The sequence below is a fragment of the Zeus faber genome (genome assembly GCF_960531495.2).
Source record: "Zeus faber genome assembly, chromosome: 3".
NCBI classification, from domain to species: Eukaryota; Metazoa; Chordata; class Actinopteri; order Zeiformes; family Zeidae; genus Zeus; species Zeus faber.
In genome coordinates, this window is record NC_137190.1 from 23,739,159 (window position 1) to 23,755,154 (window position 15,996).

A 15,996-nucleotide genomic window follows, 5' to 3' on the forward strand; every position below is an offset into this window, starting at 1 on the left:
GTCGCAATAAAAGACCCCACGCCAACCGGAAGGCCCTGGCAACAGTACCTCTCACTGAGTTGCTGTCATGAAAAGTCATACAAGCTTTTGGACATCCTGTACAAGTTCTGAACCCCCTGGGGGAGGCGAGAGGACCTCTGTCAGAGTTGACTGAGAGTTTAACACATTCTGAAAAGTCAATGTGTTCCCAGAAAACCTTCAGTACTACAAGTCTATCTGGCAGCTTCCCCCCTCCACACTCCTCTCTTTACCCCAAGTGTCAACATTGTGCTGATGAAATGACCACAAAGTGAATCATCGGCCTTTGGCCCAAGGTTCTTGTGGTGCTACATAGAACTATTAGCAATCTTAAAGATGAACATGGTGTTGTTACGGAGAAACTTTAACTCGCACAGAACTCCACCATCTGGCTTCAGACCAGGCAGGCTGTTCCTCCCTAAGACGCCCCTAAAGATTTCCCGGTCTTCGATATGAGCATCAAAGTCCCACAGTACAAGTGTAGAGTCATAAGGTGGAGGTTTCTTGCGCTCTCTTTCTCTCTAGGTTTCACCTTTTCCAAGAAGGCTGAATAAGGCTAAATAATTCAAACTGCTGATATCTAATATTCTCCGGGGAATCCAGAGAACACAATGAAACAATATTCTCTACTGAAAACAAATACACTTATTTTCATGCATTAAATCCCCCCTGGCTCTTCTTAAATAGTTTACCTGGGCCCTAATTGTACTGTTACTGTTTTAATATATTTTTTAATTCCTTAAGTGGAAATCCTATTTTTTAAATTCAAACTACAATTGCACGACTTAGCCATGTCAATAACTTGCAAAACTCTATAAACCTGTTCAGCTTAGGATGAATTTGCCGCACATTAGAAGGTAGAAATGGCATGCCATTGTCGATATGCATAAGGGAGACATGGCATACACGTGGTTCCACGTGACGGGTAGCTGTAAGTGATTCAGTTTATTGTCATGCTGCACCTTTGAGTACGGCAAGACTGCTGCAACAAAAATCATTGATTGCTAGTTATACATTATACATACCTGAAACATATCCACCGCTAAACACTATCATTACTGAGGTACCTGGAAAGTGAGAGCAGTTTAGGTTTTCTCCAGTTATCTCCATTGTTCTTCCTCCAGCCACTTTTCCCTCCACTTCCTCTATTATTTTCCTCTCACTGCCTTGACTCACTCCTCTCCAAGCTGTTTAGGTGGCTTGGCATACCAACCGAGTTCCCCTCTAACTGGACTAAGTTGAGTTTGGAGACGGAGACAGCAGGAGGCTTACGCTCTCTGCCTTACGCGCTAATCGTGTTACCTAGACGACAACATAAAAGGACAACCCTGTGGGTATCCATCTTTCAGTGCGTCTGTTCCTCACAATGTCCTTCACTCAGAGCACAGAGGAGATAATGTGACATTTGAATCACAGAAAACACTCTGTTACGTTAGTGCCTCGGTCCTTGTGACAAGCCCCGTGTGGTGGAATCTATTATTGGCCGTAGAGAAAGTCTCTTGAGACAGGTAACAGCATGCATGGATGTAATGCAGACAAAATATCCCAACAGGTAGGCTGGCTTTAAAAAGAATCAGTTTTGACTGGTAATAAAGTAATGGCAAATGGTATCCTGGGGGAATGAGGAGGCAAAATTTATATGTTAATGGAGATTCAATTATAGAAGGAGGCTCAAATTTTTGCCTTTAAAAGTTCATAGTTCAACAATATTTGAGATTAGACTCAAGGCAAATACTCAGACAAAGCAGAGGTTGATAGTCATAAGAGAAGCCAAGGAAATACAAAGAGTGATGAAAAGAAAGTCCAATGCAGAGACAGGGAGCCAAGTATATAAAATGACAAAAAGTAAGCCTTCTGAAATTCCAGAGAGAAACATGTTAGGTTATCGGTTTTCCTTAACTAGGCATTATTGGCGAGTCAATAACTCATCCGTCTCAGTCTAACAGGTGTTAGGTTTACCAGACTGGGGTCTCAGACGGTCGGCCTCGCTACCTTGGCCCCAGAGCAATGATAGAAGAGGTAAACGGTAGGAGACTGGAGCTCAGTCAAAACAAAGGGGGGTCCGTTCACCTGAGACCCGGACAAACTTTTTTATTATTCAAAAGAACCAAGAATCGCATTAGTTTGCAAAGTACATCAGCCTCTAACACTTCCTAGAACTTCTGCTCAGCAGCGACAACCACAAACCCAATTGTAGCTTGAAGGCTTAGAAATGTTTCCAAACTCACTTGGCCACATAACACTCAAATTTCCACAGACTATAAAGGGTATTTTTTTTATTGCTTTGGCCACACAGAGATGTATTCAGACTGAGTGTGATGAAAATATTCCCTCAGATCAATAATCTATCAATACAATCAGGCCAACTGCTATGAGAAGGCAGCGCTGTCAGACTTTAGTGACACCAAACCTCAAAAATAAGCAGAAAATGTATTGGTTTCTGAACTGATATTAACAGATAGAGCCTTAACAACAGACTAGAGATTGAATGACTGCATTAATGACATGCTGCGATAGGGGTATGATGTTAAATTCAGACTCTGAATTGGCAAGTGCAGGGAGACTCAATGCTGAAGTATGCCGGACACTTGACTATTTTGGTTTTCTGACGTTTTAAAATGGGCAGCACACTAAAGCACCATAAAACCGTTGAATGAACTATTGGAATATTCCACAGACTGGTCTGGGGTCTGGGACCAGTGGTTGAGAACCACAGGCTTATGTATTTATCACAAGACAAACTAACACAGAAAGTGAATTAATGACCAAGCAGATGACTCAAGACTTGATGTGCCAGACCAAAAAAAAAAATATTTTCAAAAATAATAAGCACAAAAAACAAACATTTGCATAACTGTATAGTTTGAAACCAAGTTTTCCCAAATAATGGTTGTTGATAGCCCTAATTAAAAATAATTGGTACTGGCATCAACCCTGAAGAAAAATATACTGGTCAAACCCTAACCATTACCAAACTTCACTTGTATCAGCTATTTTCACATGTGATAACTCTGTGAATTTTACATGGGTACAGTGTTGCACGAATACTAGCAACAAGGACATAATGCAGCTCTAATCTACAGAACCATTTACTTAGAAAATATTATTTACATAACATAAACCAATATATATACCTACCAATGTAAGTAACTTTACTGTATGTAAATATAACTTTTTGAACCATGGTTACAATGATCTTCACACTACTTAAAATAGAACCAAACAGAAATGCAAACAGAAGCCTTTGTATATTAAGAATAAATGGCAGCAAGATAATAAGTTAGAAAATAGTGTGAGTGCAAAAAATATTCAAATACAAGATAGTAGGTCTCGTTTCCATGGCTCAAAAATACATGTTTGCGTCCCCAAGGCCATCAAATCAAATGACAACCTTGTAAATAAAAGCCCAACATGAATACATACATTTTGGGCACTTTTAAAAATGTAATAAAACAAATGTTAGTGAAGGACACAGAGGACGGATCAGATAATGTGTACTCACCACTGGAGCAGTCCAGCCCTCCCCAGCCGGGCTCACATTGGCAAGTGTCAGGAGACACACAGCGTCCGTGGGCACATTCTTCAGTACACAGAGCTGAGAGGAGGAGAAGGACGTGTGAAGAACAACCCAAAACATATTTTATGAAAGCTTTAATTAGTCAATGAGACCTGAGAACAAACACGTTAAAGAATGTTCAAGCAACACAGACCCTTTAACACACCTATTCAAAATATCAGCGTATATCATCATCAGTGAATCCATTTTCAAGATGGTTTGCCGTGCTTTCCAGCAGTAAGCTGAAACCTTAGATATGTTAGATAATGACAATTTGATAGCAAGGCGTTGTACATGAAAATAATCACGTGTAGATTCCTTCTAGATGTTAATGATGACCATCTAACATTTTTCATACAACTGAGTGATCAATCGAATAGCATTACACCATACTGCATCTAATGGTGTCAGGGTGGAGCCCAGGGAGTCCATACTGGGGGCAACATGGTTATGGCCCCAAATTCTAAAGTTTTCATCAAATGGTAAAATTTAAATTCACTATTATGAGCATGCATGGGAAAGGGAGTGATTTTTATAATTGAACATAAATCTAAGATTAATTAAGGATTTCTGGAGCTCATCAGACAGACTGTAAATAGGAAAGGACTAATTTGGTGTGATTGATTGTGTCATAAGCATAGTTGTGAATATTACACCATTAGGATTGGAAGTAAATGTCACCTATATATAGAAATCTAACAGTAATGGGCCCAATATAGACCCTTGTAGAACACCTTCAAGTTTAACTATTTCTGAAGAGCTTGATATTCATAATGGTGGCTCCTTCGGACTGAAATGTTGGGAACAATTAGTCATGGTGAGTGACTTATTCAACAGAATGCTATAGAACAGTGGGATCGTTAAGGTATATTTCTATAAATCTTAATTAGTTACTGTAGAAAACATTACTATAGTGTAAGGTCTAGACCTAAATCTGACATAAGCAGGATGTTTATTCCATTTTCTGCTGTAACTGGCAGAGTAAATCCCGGACAGCACCTTCTCATGGACATCTAAAATGCGGTCTTCGAATGATTCTTCATCCTCCCTGCTCGCTTTGTGCTGTTGAACAGTAGATGATTTGTTGAGCCACCCTCACTATCTGTAATGTTGATTAGGATAAGAACTAGTAACTTCGTTTTTACACACATTTACCCAGTGGATGCAGCACAAAATGAAACTTGATAATAAAAATGCATTGAGTGTTATTTGAAAAATGTCAATTCTATTGTGTTAGATTACAACATTAAGTTGTTTGCAACAATTTGAATATATTCCAAGGAACACATTGGTAATTGACTGTGGATTCAAAAATATATAATCACCAGTGCAAAAATATTTCAGCATTTTGTTATTTCAGAAGTTGTTCCACTGTTATGACATGATCTCGCATTAAACGGTTGTCATACTCTATCGGAATGGCCTAAAAATAAATGGTATAGAAATCGATTATGGCATAGGAAAAAGATGCTGTGTTTTCGCAGGGTCTGCTCCTGTCATTAACCTGGTGCAGAAATTAGTGTGATAGCAGAGGGATGGAAAGAGTAATAATGTGGATGAACCCAGAGACAGTTAAAGAGCAGGAGTAGAGAAAGGAGAGAGAAGACAGACGTATAGACAGAGAGACATACTGTATGAGACACACACCTTGGCAGGTAGCCAGACAGATGGATATAAGGACATGCTGTAAAAAGATATGGACAGAGAGACTGACAAATAAAAACTCACTCAAACCCACCTAAACAAACACACACACACACACACACAAACACACACACACACACCCAGACAATCAGTCAAAGGAGAGCTCAATAAAAAAACAGAGACAAAAAAAACACAAGAATAAAGCAACAAAACACAGAGTAAGAGACACTAAATTAGATAGAGATAAAAGAGATATTAAGGGGTGTACACATACTGCTAAACATAAACACAGATGCATGAACACACACACGCACGCAAGCGTGTGTGGAAATGGCAGCTCCCCAGACTTAAAAAAATATCTGAAAAACCAGTGGTGCATACAAGTATTATATAATAATATAAGCTTGTTTTTTCCATTTCCAGAAAAGTGCAATGCTCTTTGCAAATTACACACTCTTGTGTACCATTTGTTCCTGCACAATAAGGTGACCAGTGTTTTGTCACACTGCTGCTTTATATAGATTGAGTCTTGAGTCCTGAAAGCCACCATAATGGTAAAACCCAGTATTCTACTGTATTTATTTTATGAGACCCTATCACACTAAGATATATCATGTATCAGAATGTATTAATTGAATCGAGTAACTAAATAAGAAGAATGTACAAAGAAGAACCACTTTGTAACCACATCAGAGAGAAAGCACAGGCAGAGATAAATTATTTAGCATCTTTCTTCAATATAAAATTTGTTGGATGGGTGGGAACCTACATCAATTTTTTAACACTTGTAATTATCACACACACAACCACACACACACACACACACACACACACACACACACACACACACACACACACACACACACACACACACACACACACACACACACACACACACACCGTCAGCAAAATCATCACCCACCCCTTATGTTAAACACAGTTCAGCCCCTTCAATCTCAGGTGGAGAACTTATGAATTGTGAATTATATTGGCCATAGGAAAAAAAACAGATTGTGAAATTTAACTCAGTTACTTAATAGCATTTTTGTTTATAAATAAAATGTATCAAGTAAATAATAATAATAATAATAATAATAATAACAATAACAACAACAACAACAACAACAACAAATATAGCTATAACTAATGAGCCAAAAACTGCTTAGTACACTGTACTGTTATGAACCTCAAATAAAAACCACAGGTACATATCATTAAGGCGACAAAAGGACTGACATTTAACCAATATTTATTTAATAATTAATAACTAATGTACTAACAAAATTGAAAATGGGGTTTCGGCATCAGTTCATCAGTGGTGGGTACAGGGTCATGGACGGACTGGAATTAAAAAATGCCATAGACTTTTTTATCCCGACCAGCCCACCACAGTTATACACGGGGTCCAGTTTAGTCGTGTTGGGTGCGTTTTACAGTTTCCCGGCTTCTCTGAAACACAACACAATTTTCAGGGTTTACATTGACCGCCGCATGGGCTCCCCCCAGTCTGTCGTCTCCTGGTTGCTCGCCTCGCGGTGCCACCACTATGCGGTCTACACAGCGCAACTCTCCTATCTTTAAAACAACCGTCCATGTTTGCCTGTAAACCAGTACTTCTTATTGTTAGAACTCACTGTGTTGTCTGTGGAAATAGAGCTGCACTCTCAGTGACAGGTGGCCATTTGGTGCCGTGTCGGGCACGTTTTTTCCTTCGATTACATTTTCAGTAAGTTACCTTTCAATGTAATACGAAAAAAGTTGTGGTATTTCTGTAAGTAATTACCATTGCACGGCTTCTAATTTTCAAAATCTCGCTGGATTTTGAAAGCATCACTCAGTCGCACATTTCAGTGGTTTGGAGTGGACGCCTTGACAATTTATTGTGGATTTCTTTTTATTGTATTTTTTATTAATCCGGCAACCAGGTAAGAAGATATATAAATACACATGTAAATCAAAGCGAGTACAGAGCGATGCAAGTACAGAGCGACGCAATCTATGCCGCACACTAGACATGGTCCATCTGGACATTCTCAATCGTAACCTGTACATTTATAGTAAATAATATGATGTCCTCATGAAGCATCTTACTGTAAATCTCATCTAGTTCATTTAATTTACGAATACTGACGTGTCAGTTGACCAAGACAGCCGAAAATTTTGGACAAAGTTGTTCGGTTTTTCATTCATATCTGCTCCGTATGTTGATCGATTTGGATGAAATTTAAAACACCAGATCCTTGTGATATATTGGTTAAAACGACACCTCAAGCCTGTTTGTAGGTTCTGCCAAAGTATATCTTCCAGATAGTTATAGCAGGTTGTACAGATTTTGGCTTAAATGCATTGGGCCTGTGTCTGTAATATCGTTTAAATTTGGTCGGTTTTTCACTAATATCTGCTACATATGTGGATCGATTTGGATGAAACTTCAACCACAAGGTTTTTGAGACAACGTGGTTCAAACAAAATGTAAACCACCATGTGTTATGCTGAAGTTGGTGTTCCAGATAGTAGTTAGTTTATACTTCAAAATTCTGAGAATATTTCCCAAACAAAAACAATAAATCCCTAATAGTAATAATAATAATAATTCCATATGGCCATTTAAAGTCTTGTCTTATTGTAAAGTCTACTGCTTAACAGTAGACATGGGACACAAATGAGGACACAACCACACACATGTACAGTATATGGAGCATCCATTCAATCATCTGGCAATCCCACCTCCAATTTTCATTTTAACATTTTGGTATCTTACTCACAGAAAGGCTCTGAGCTAAATCAACAGGTCCATTCATCCATCCATCCATTGATTGATTAATAATTTCTACCCACATTTTACACCCCAATCTTACTCTGAGACATTCTCCTACACTGCATAATTTTAAAGATGAGTAAAGATATATTTGAAAAGCAGGAAAGCAGGAGATAAATTCTGAAAGACTTCTTACAAACGTCTAAGGACAAGAGCTCAAATACAGATAGAATGTCTGTCGATAAAAGTGCAAAACGTGCCTGCAGGCTGTTGTTTTCATAAATAAAAAAAAAAGGATTTCCATAAAAAGAAAAGATGAACTTGAGATTTCAACTCCTAAATGTGTTTACAGAAATCAAAATGCATGTGTTACCAACTTAATACTGATTAATGTTGAATAAACCTGAATATCCAAACCTTTCTTATCCATTATTTTATTTTATAATTTATTAAATATTAGCCAATGAATAGCCTTAACAGAAAAAATTGCTTGATTAAAAGTGACCACCATGGCCCTGAGAATACACAGTCTTTTCAGAAAAACAGTGAACTTTGTTAAGTTTTCTATCCAGGGTATTTGAAAGGAGTCAAGAATATGTTTGGGGAATGCAGAGCCAATTTTTGATAAAGACGCAGGAGACACATGTTTCTGTAATCCTGCTAGAGATGAGTAGCTGAATCATTTAACGTGTGCCTAATCCTTTCATCCTCCTGGATTAATGCAGAATCAGCTACAAAGGGGATGATACCACTCTGATTTATAGATATCAAATTAACACGATCACTTCTTATTGCTTTTGTCTTGGCATGCTGGAGTGGTGTTTAGCAGAAATGTAAGAGAGAATAAACACGTACCAGAATAGAAGTATGACTACTTGACCAATATCTGGTCATTATATAAAACTTGTCAAATCATTTAAACGCTGATGGTTTCAATTTGTAATGTCAATGATATAGAATTGTAAAAAAATATGGATACTGAAGGTCACAGTAAATGGCAGAAAATAAATATCTACTCAATTGTAGTAGTGTGAATAGTTGTAGTGAGTTAGTCAGTGCTCTTTTACCCTTTTGCTCCAGGAGTGGGAGCAGGAGGAATCACTGGGAAAAACCACACTGGGTGAGTAATTTCACCCAGAGCATGTCTGAGCACACCAATAAATACAATCTCTGCTCATTATTTTGTAATTGTTCAAGAAATAAATTGAACATTTGACATTTCAAGCTCTCGCAAATTGTAAGGAAAATAACATGAACCGTGGTTGAAGTTTAAGAGCGGGATGCACATTAATCAAAACCAATTGATATTGTCTCTTGTGACTAATGCACAGTGCAATGTTAAATATGCAGATTAGTTTGTACTGGGAAATAAACAACATGAACCTAATGGACTTATCCGCTGAGAAAGTCCCCGTGGGAACAATAAAAAAAAAAACAATGCAAACTGTTAAAATCGCACAACAAACTGATGGTTTAATCATATTAAACATTTATAAAACAATAATGAGTTTAAAGAGTTGAATGGCTTGTTAAAATTAGGTAAGTGGCAGAGATGAGTGGACGTGAGGAACAGGCCGAGGGGTGAGGGACGGTCGGCAGTTGGAGAAGTGAGACACAGGTCAAAGGTCATGGGGATGGACGAGTGGCTCAGGGTTCGACAGCCGGAAAGGCGCTGTCAAAGAGGCCGGCTAAAGAGCGTGCTGGCGGGGTGGAGAACAGGACAAAGGACAATCGAGGAGGAAGTTATGGATCTTCAAGGGAACAATTTAGGGATCTAGATTGGAATCTAGATAGGTATCTTCAAGGGATCTTCAAGGGATCTAGTTAGGGATCTGGTTATGGATCTTCAAGGGATCTAGTTAGGGATCTAGATTGGGATCGAGTAAAACATCAAAATAGGGATCTAGTTAGGGATCTTCAAGGGATCTAGATTGCGAGCTAGTTAGGGATCTAGTTAGGGATCTAGATAGGGATCTAGATAGTGACCTTCAAGGGATCTAGTTAGGGATCTAGGTAGGGATCTCATTAGGGATTTAGATAGGGATCTGGTTAGGGATCTAGATAGGGATCTAGATAGGGATCTAGTTAAGGATCTAGTTAAGGATTTGGTTAGGGATCTATTTAAGGATCTAGATAGGGATCTAGTTAGGGATCTAGTTAAGGAGGATGAAAGGATTAGGCACACGTTAAATGATTCACCTACTCATCTCTAGCAGAATAGGGTTAGGGATGGAGAGGGATCTAGTTAGGGATCGAGATAGGGATCTTAAAACACATCCAAACTGAACATGTCTCTCATAGTAATGGCCGTTTCATTGTATCTTTTTCACATGATTAAACACAAAAACAATCGCACACACCTATAGGCTATAGCTGCACACGCTGGTGAGATAAACTGTCAAAGGGAGACATGGAGTTTCTGATAAACTAAAGATGGTCCACAGTACCACCCAGAGGAGGATATCTTTCAATAACCACCATGCCATGAATATCACACAACAAAAGGTTGTCCAAAGTGGTTAGCGTTAGGTGTGTGTGTGTGTGTGTGTGTGTGTGTGTGTGTGTGTGTGTGTGTGTGCGTGTGCGTGTGTGTGTGTGCGTGTGTGTGTGTGTGTGTGTGTGAGTATGTTTGGAGGGGGGGGGTGCATCATCCCACAATAAAAATCAAGGGTCATACTTCTATGGCCTCCGGGAAGAAGCGGAAGAATGGAAAGAAGATGTTTACAAGGCAATCTTGAGTAGAGAAGCACAATGCACCTCTCTACACACTCGCCCCCTCAGGCTCACCCATTCACTTCCTCCCCCAAATAACAGGAGGCAGCATTGCACTATAGAAGTTACCATCTGGAGTGGATAATTGATTTTCCTTTTCCTGAACGGCTGGATTTTTATTCATGCTAATGTTTTTCCTTTTTATTTTAAATTTTTTCCACCGTGGAGTTAGGTTGTTGAATAGGAGGTTGAATATCGATGTCGAATGTATAACTTTTGTGATTTCACCACTATGATGCCAAGGCCCCGAGCAATATTTTTTTAAATTTTATCTATATTAATGAGTTAATCATTTATTAAATGAATGAATACATTTGGGTTTTTATCCATGAAAAACATTTTAGGGTTGTGTAAATGGACTCTGGAATGGAGTAACTTGTAAATTATTTAATTAATGTGGAAGAAATTACAGTGAGAGTTCCAAAAATGTATTCATTTTACAAAGGACCAGCTTTTCAAGTGAGTCCAAAATAGAGAGCATCAGAGTTTGGGACTGTACATGTATTATTATAACAGTGAACAATATCAAGTTCAGGGAATATTGTTTTTTCACAAAGCTCAAAAAGATCAATTCATTCAGCAATAACCTTTTTCAAAGAATTTGAAAAAATCTTTTAAAGGATTGTATAGGGGAGTGTATTTTGTATCATTATAAAGCATTAAATCCACCTTGGAAAGCAAGGCTTTGGTAGATAGAGAAATAGGTTATAGGTAATTTCCATTCCATATACTGTATATACGCCAACAATTCCGTTCAGATTTTGACCCTCATAGGACAAGAAAATATTGCCTATTCAACCTGATAAGAAAATCTTAAATATTAATAAGATTCATATACAACAATGCCTGGCTCCCTATAATCAGTAATATGGTGGGAACTCGATAATGAGCACTTCAAAGTCGCCTGAATATGCTTCCTATCTCAAGTTTTAAGATGGTGTGCCTGTCGGACATTTTTTTGTTGAGTTCATGACCCCATAGGGCAAATTTGAAGACTGGTGAGTTGGTAATGATCATGATGAGAAGAAGAGGGGACTTTGTCGTAAATAATGACCTATGTACCATACCTCTGACGGCTGTAACAGCAGACAGTGAGGGTGGTTTAGTGGAGAAGAGTCAGACAAAACCATATCAGTGTTTGCCTGATTACATTTTCAAGAATATTATTATTATTCAAAAGAGAATCAAGAAAAGTAAACTTAAAAGTAAAAAATGTGCACTAAAATGTGATTTAGAGCAGTTGATTTTTTCATTGACATCACTTATGTTCGTTGTGAAACCCACATAAGGTGACACTAAAGTAGCAGCTCCAAAACTTTTCATACCAGGACAAATATGGAATTATAAGTACTGCAATCTTTACATACAAATAATGTCCATACATATATAAATCTTAATGTTTACCATACGTGGTCAGATATAACCACTGCTATAAGAAATACAACAGAACCTTATCCTGTGTTTACCCACAGGTAATCCCCTGATAATCATCCGATAATACCTCAGCTGTAACTGTAACTTTAACTGGAGCCAAAAAAGTTGTGTCTGTTAATGACAAGCCATACATTTTTATCTATCAATGTGTCATTGACAACAGACAATTAATTTCTATTTTGATGCCATGTTTCCATGGCAACCGACCGGCGCAGCTGGCGGGGTGACAGGGGAAAAAGCTGGTAGTCTGATGATGGTCCTATTGCACATACATGCTCTCGTGTGATCATGCGTGTTCTGTTACTGTCGTCGCAGCAAACCTCTGGGATTGAAAAACCTGAACTTAGACACAAAGTGGGAGTGGGTTCATATTTCTGCAGTTTGTTTTTTCAGACACGTACTCCAGCTTGTATTCATGGTTTATCCTTGGTGGGAGTATTATTCCCAGAAAAAGTTTTGCTTCTACTCTGGGTTGGAGTCGAATCCATGGTCACAACACGTTTGACCTGTATCATATAACATGTAGGTATCACACACCTCAAACCGAGTCAATGAGCCTTCCATGCAGACTTTCACTTTCTGTGCACCTATAGCATTCTAATTCAACCAAATGAAATTCATTTTACGTGCAAAAGCACTGGGAAAATAAACACAACTCAATTTAACAATTTGAAATGTGTACATCAGATATGGAATGCTCAGATTTTTATGAAGCCGCCAATGTATCCAAATAAACATCCGTATACATAATAGGGTTGGGCGATATGTCAAAATGTTCCTATCGGCAACCGTCAGCCCAGCAATTGGATGCAGATGGGATTGCGGGCGTCCTGATGCGCCTCTCCATGCGCCCCTGTCTCCCTCTCCCTCTGCGATCCTATAATGGATTATTTTGGTTTTTTAGTTTAAAATCAGACCCAAACGGCAACCTGAAGGACATAAAAGAAGCAATTTGCCAACGTGGCCAGGGACCAAGCACCGGGTCCCCCCGGCCGCAGCGAGGAGGCTCGGCTGAAACAATCGCTTAACTGGCCGTTTTTTTTTTTTCTTTTCCATTTTTTGGGGCCGCTTTCCAAAATCTCACAACAAAGGTTAAACAGCGGAGTAGCAAAACAAAAGAATGACAAAAGTGTCATTCGTCTTGTTCCTCCAATATCTGAACCGAACTGAACCGAACCAAAAAAAAGAAAGAAAGAAAGAGAGAGAAAGAAAGAAAGAGAGAAAGAAAGAAAGAAAGAAAGAGAGAAAGAGAGAAAGGCCGTTTCAGAATGACAACACAATTGTCATATGTTTTTTTACACAATTTCTCCAGACGAGGATAAAAGCACCAGGTTAAAGCAGAGACGTAGAATACCAGCTCCTATTCACACACGCCTTGAATTGGGCTTTGCAGGTATTTAAATTAGCAAAATAAAAGGACAAAAATCATCACAAAAAAAATCACAAAAAAAAAACAAAAAAAAAAAAAAACCGCAGATTCGTAAACGCCTTTTACAAAATTAAATGTAGGTTAACAATTTTTTTAAGTGAGAAGCATGATAGTTATATAGTGTTTATTAAGTTGAGTATGACCGTTTTTTTGATTTTTTGGAACTATTCCATTGCCTAAATTCACCAAATTGTTGATCCCAAAAATAAATGTCCAAGCTGTAGGAATGTTTCTTGTTCCCAGACCTTTTAACTGAACAAAGTGGCGTTTAGTAAGAATACAAGAAGTTGTAAAACTCAATGGACATTTGTACGATATCTATGCGATTCTGTATTTGGTATAAGACAGAAAGCTGAACACACAAAGCTGAACTGCATTTGATGCTGTTGAAGTTAAAGTTGTTGTTTTGCCGTTGCCCTGGCAGGTGTGAATGGCCGCTGCAGGTGGTGAAACTTACGAACACAAAAGTCTCCACTTTCATAGAAGCCCGGGCAGCACTGGGAGCGTCTTCTGTACATGGTCCTCACACCCCTCCTGTACGCCGTCTTATAGCTGATCCTGTAAACCCCCCCCCCCCCCACACACACACACACACACACACACAGACACACACACACACACACACACACACACACACACACACACACACACACGCACACACACACACACACACACACACCCACAGTGAGGGTTTACCCTTGAAGGGCTGCAGCGGTCCTGATATGAGCTGGTAGTTTGTTTTCCCTGGTTCATCAAAACAGTTTGGAAGCACCCAGGAGGACCGTCTGTCTGACTCTTAGCTTTCAATCACAACCGCTCTCTCTACCGTTGCTCCACCTTAGACTCCATTTCGGGGGCCCTCGGGTGCTCTCAACACACGCTTTAATCAATACGTTCCAGTGTATGTGCTGCATGTGACTTATTTTCAGGCCTCTGGAGCACCATTAACCCACCGGCTGACACAGCCCACAAATCTTCCACTGGATCCATGGCAAAATATAAAGGCCCATTACAATCGTGTTTATTCATTTGAAAAATTAACGGAATACACTTTTCCGGAAAAATTTAAAAAATAATGATTGGCTTATTCTGTACAATAAAACTGGTATTACAGTGAAGCAGACGTTTTTCTTGCCTAATCAAGGACACCTGTTCTGTTCCAACATCAATAATGAAGGTGGGGGTGTTTCCCATAAAGCTTAATAGGGTCATAAAAAGCTGATTCCCCCACGGTGACCCATCGGAGCGACCACATTGCACGCAGCACTGTCCGACCTCCAGGCGCCAGTCAGTCGCTAGAGACCAGCGGGTGACTGGCAGATAAACACAAACTGGGGTGGCTACGGGCCAGTTATCACTGAGGCTGTTTTAAGTGGTTCACTGAGTCATGAGAGTAACAGTGTCACCAAAACAGACCCAGACAATCTGCTTGGGTCTGATAAAGTAATTTAACGAGTCTAATTGATTATTTCATTTCATATCGGAGGATTTCTGGCTCGATTCCCCGTGTAAAGTGTCCTTGCGCTAGAACTCCTCCCAATAAGCGGCTGACGCCTCGGTGTGTGGATGTGGGTGCGAAATGGGTGAATGTTGGGAAAAAATTGCAGAGCGTAAATGTAGTCCGTTTACCATCGACCATCTACCAATGCCTGTACCTGTGTCTGGTACATTTGAACCAGTTAAGGATGTCCGTACAGCGGGTGTAGTAGACCTGGTCGAACGGATGGGCGTAGGACTCCTGAACCGTCACAGCGTAGCTGGAGGGACGGAGAATAGGGGTTAGAAGGTGCAGCGAATTGACGGTGCAGATACTCCCATTTTTTGATGGGAGTATCTGGTTTCTGGTTACCAAAGAACGCGCCCAGCAACCCATGTCATTGTTATTGAATTTCACAGTAGCTTTTCAAAAACATTAAAGGTGTCAATAGTAATCAGAGCCAACGTCTAGTTCCACAATTTCTAATGTCTCATTCCACGAGAGAGAGAGAGAGAGGGGGAGAGGGGGAGAGAGAGAGAGAGAGAGAGAGAGAGAGAGAGAGAGAGAGAGAGAGAGAGAGAGAGAGAGAGAGAGAGATGATCACAGCACCTGTCCACTCCCATTCCCTCGCATGAGAAGGGCCATTCGTTTCACTCAGCGTAGCCCCGGGTTATCGAGAGCACTCGAGCAGCCCCATCTACATCGCTCTGAATTTAAAGCCTGGGACGGAAACCCCACCCCACCCCCACCCCCTCCCCTTAACGCTTATGATTATTGGCAAAGTCTCAGCTTTGATTTGTGGAGGGGAGTCCATTAGCTAAGCGCGGCATCCTGAGTGGCCTCGTGTAAGAGCGGCTGAAGGGAGGAGGGGAGGACGAGAGGAGGCGAGAGGGAGCGGCGGAGGCTGA

General features: G+C 39.8%; 1 protein-coding gene across 1 annotated transcript in view; it reads right to left on the reverse strand.

Annotated features, from left to right (window-relative positions):
* Positions 1-15,347, reverse strand: part of LOC307227852 (multiple epidermal growth factor-like domains protein 10) — a gene marked incomplete at its 3' end in the record, with an annotated part of 85,582 nt that extends 70,235 nt beyond the window's left edge. The window contains exons 1-3 of the mRNA XM_079997296.1: positions 15,267-15,347; positions 14,069-14,169; positions 3,521-3,613 (exon numbers count right to left, since the gene is read on the reverse strand). Coding sequence (XP_079853422.1) covers positions 3,521-3,613; positions 14,069-14,129 — 154 coding nt within the window. The 5' untranslated portion in view covers positions 14,130-14,169; positions 15,267-15,347. The remainder of the gene's footprint in view (positions 1-3,520; positions 3,614-14,068; positions 14,170-15,266) is intronic.
* Positions 15,348-15,996: the final 649 nt, after the last annotated feature.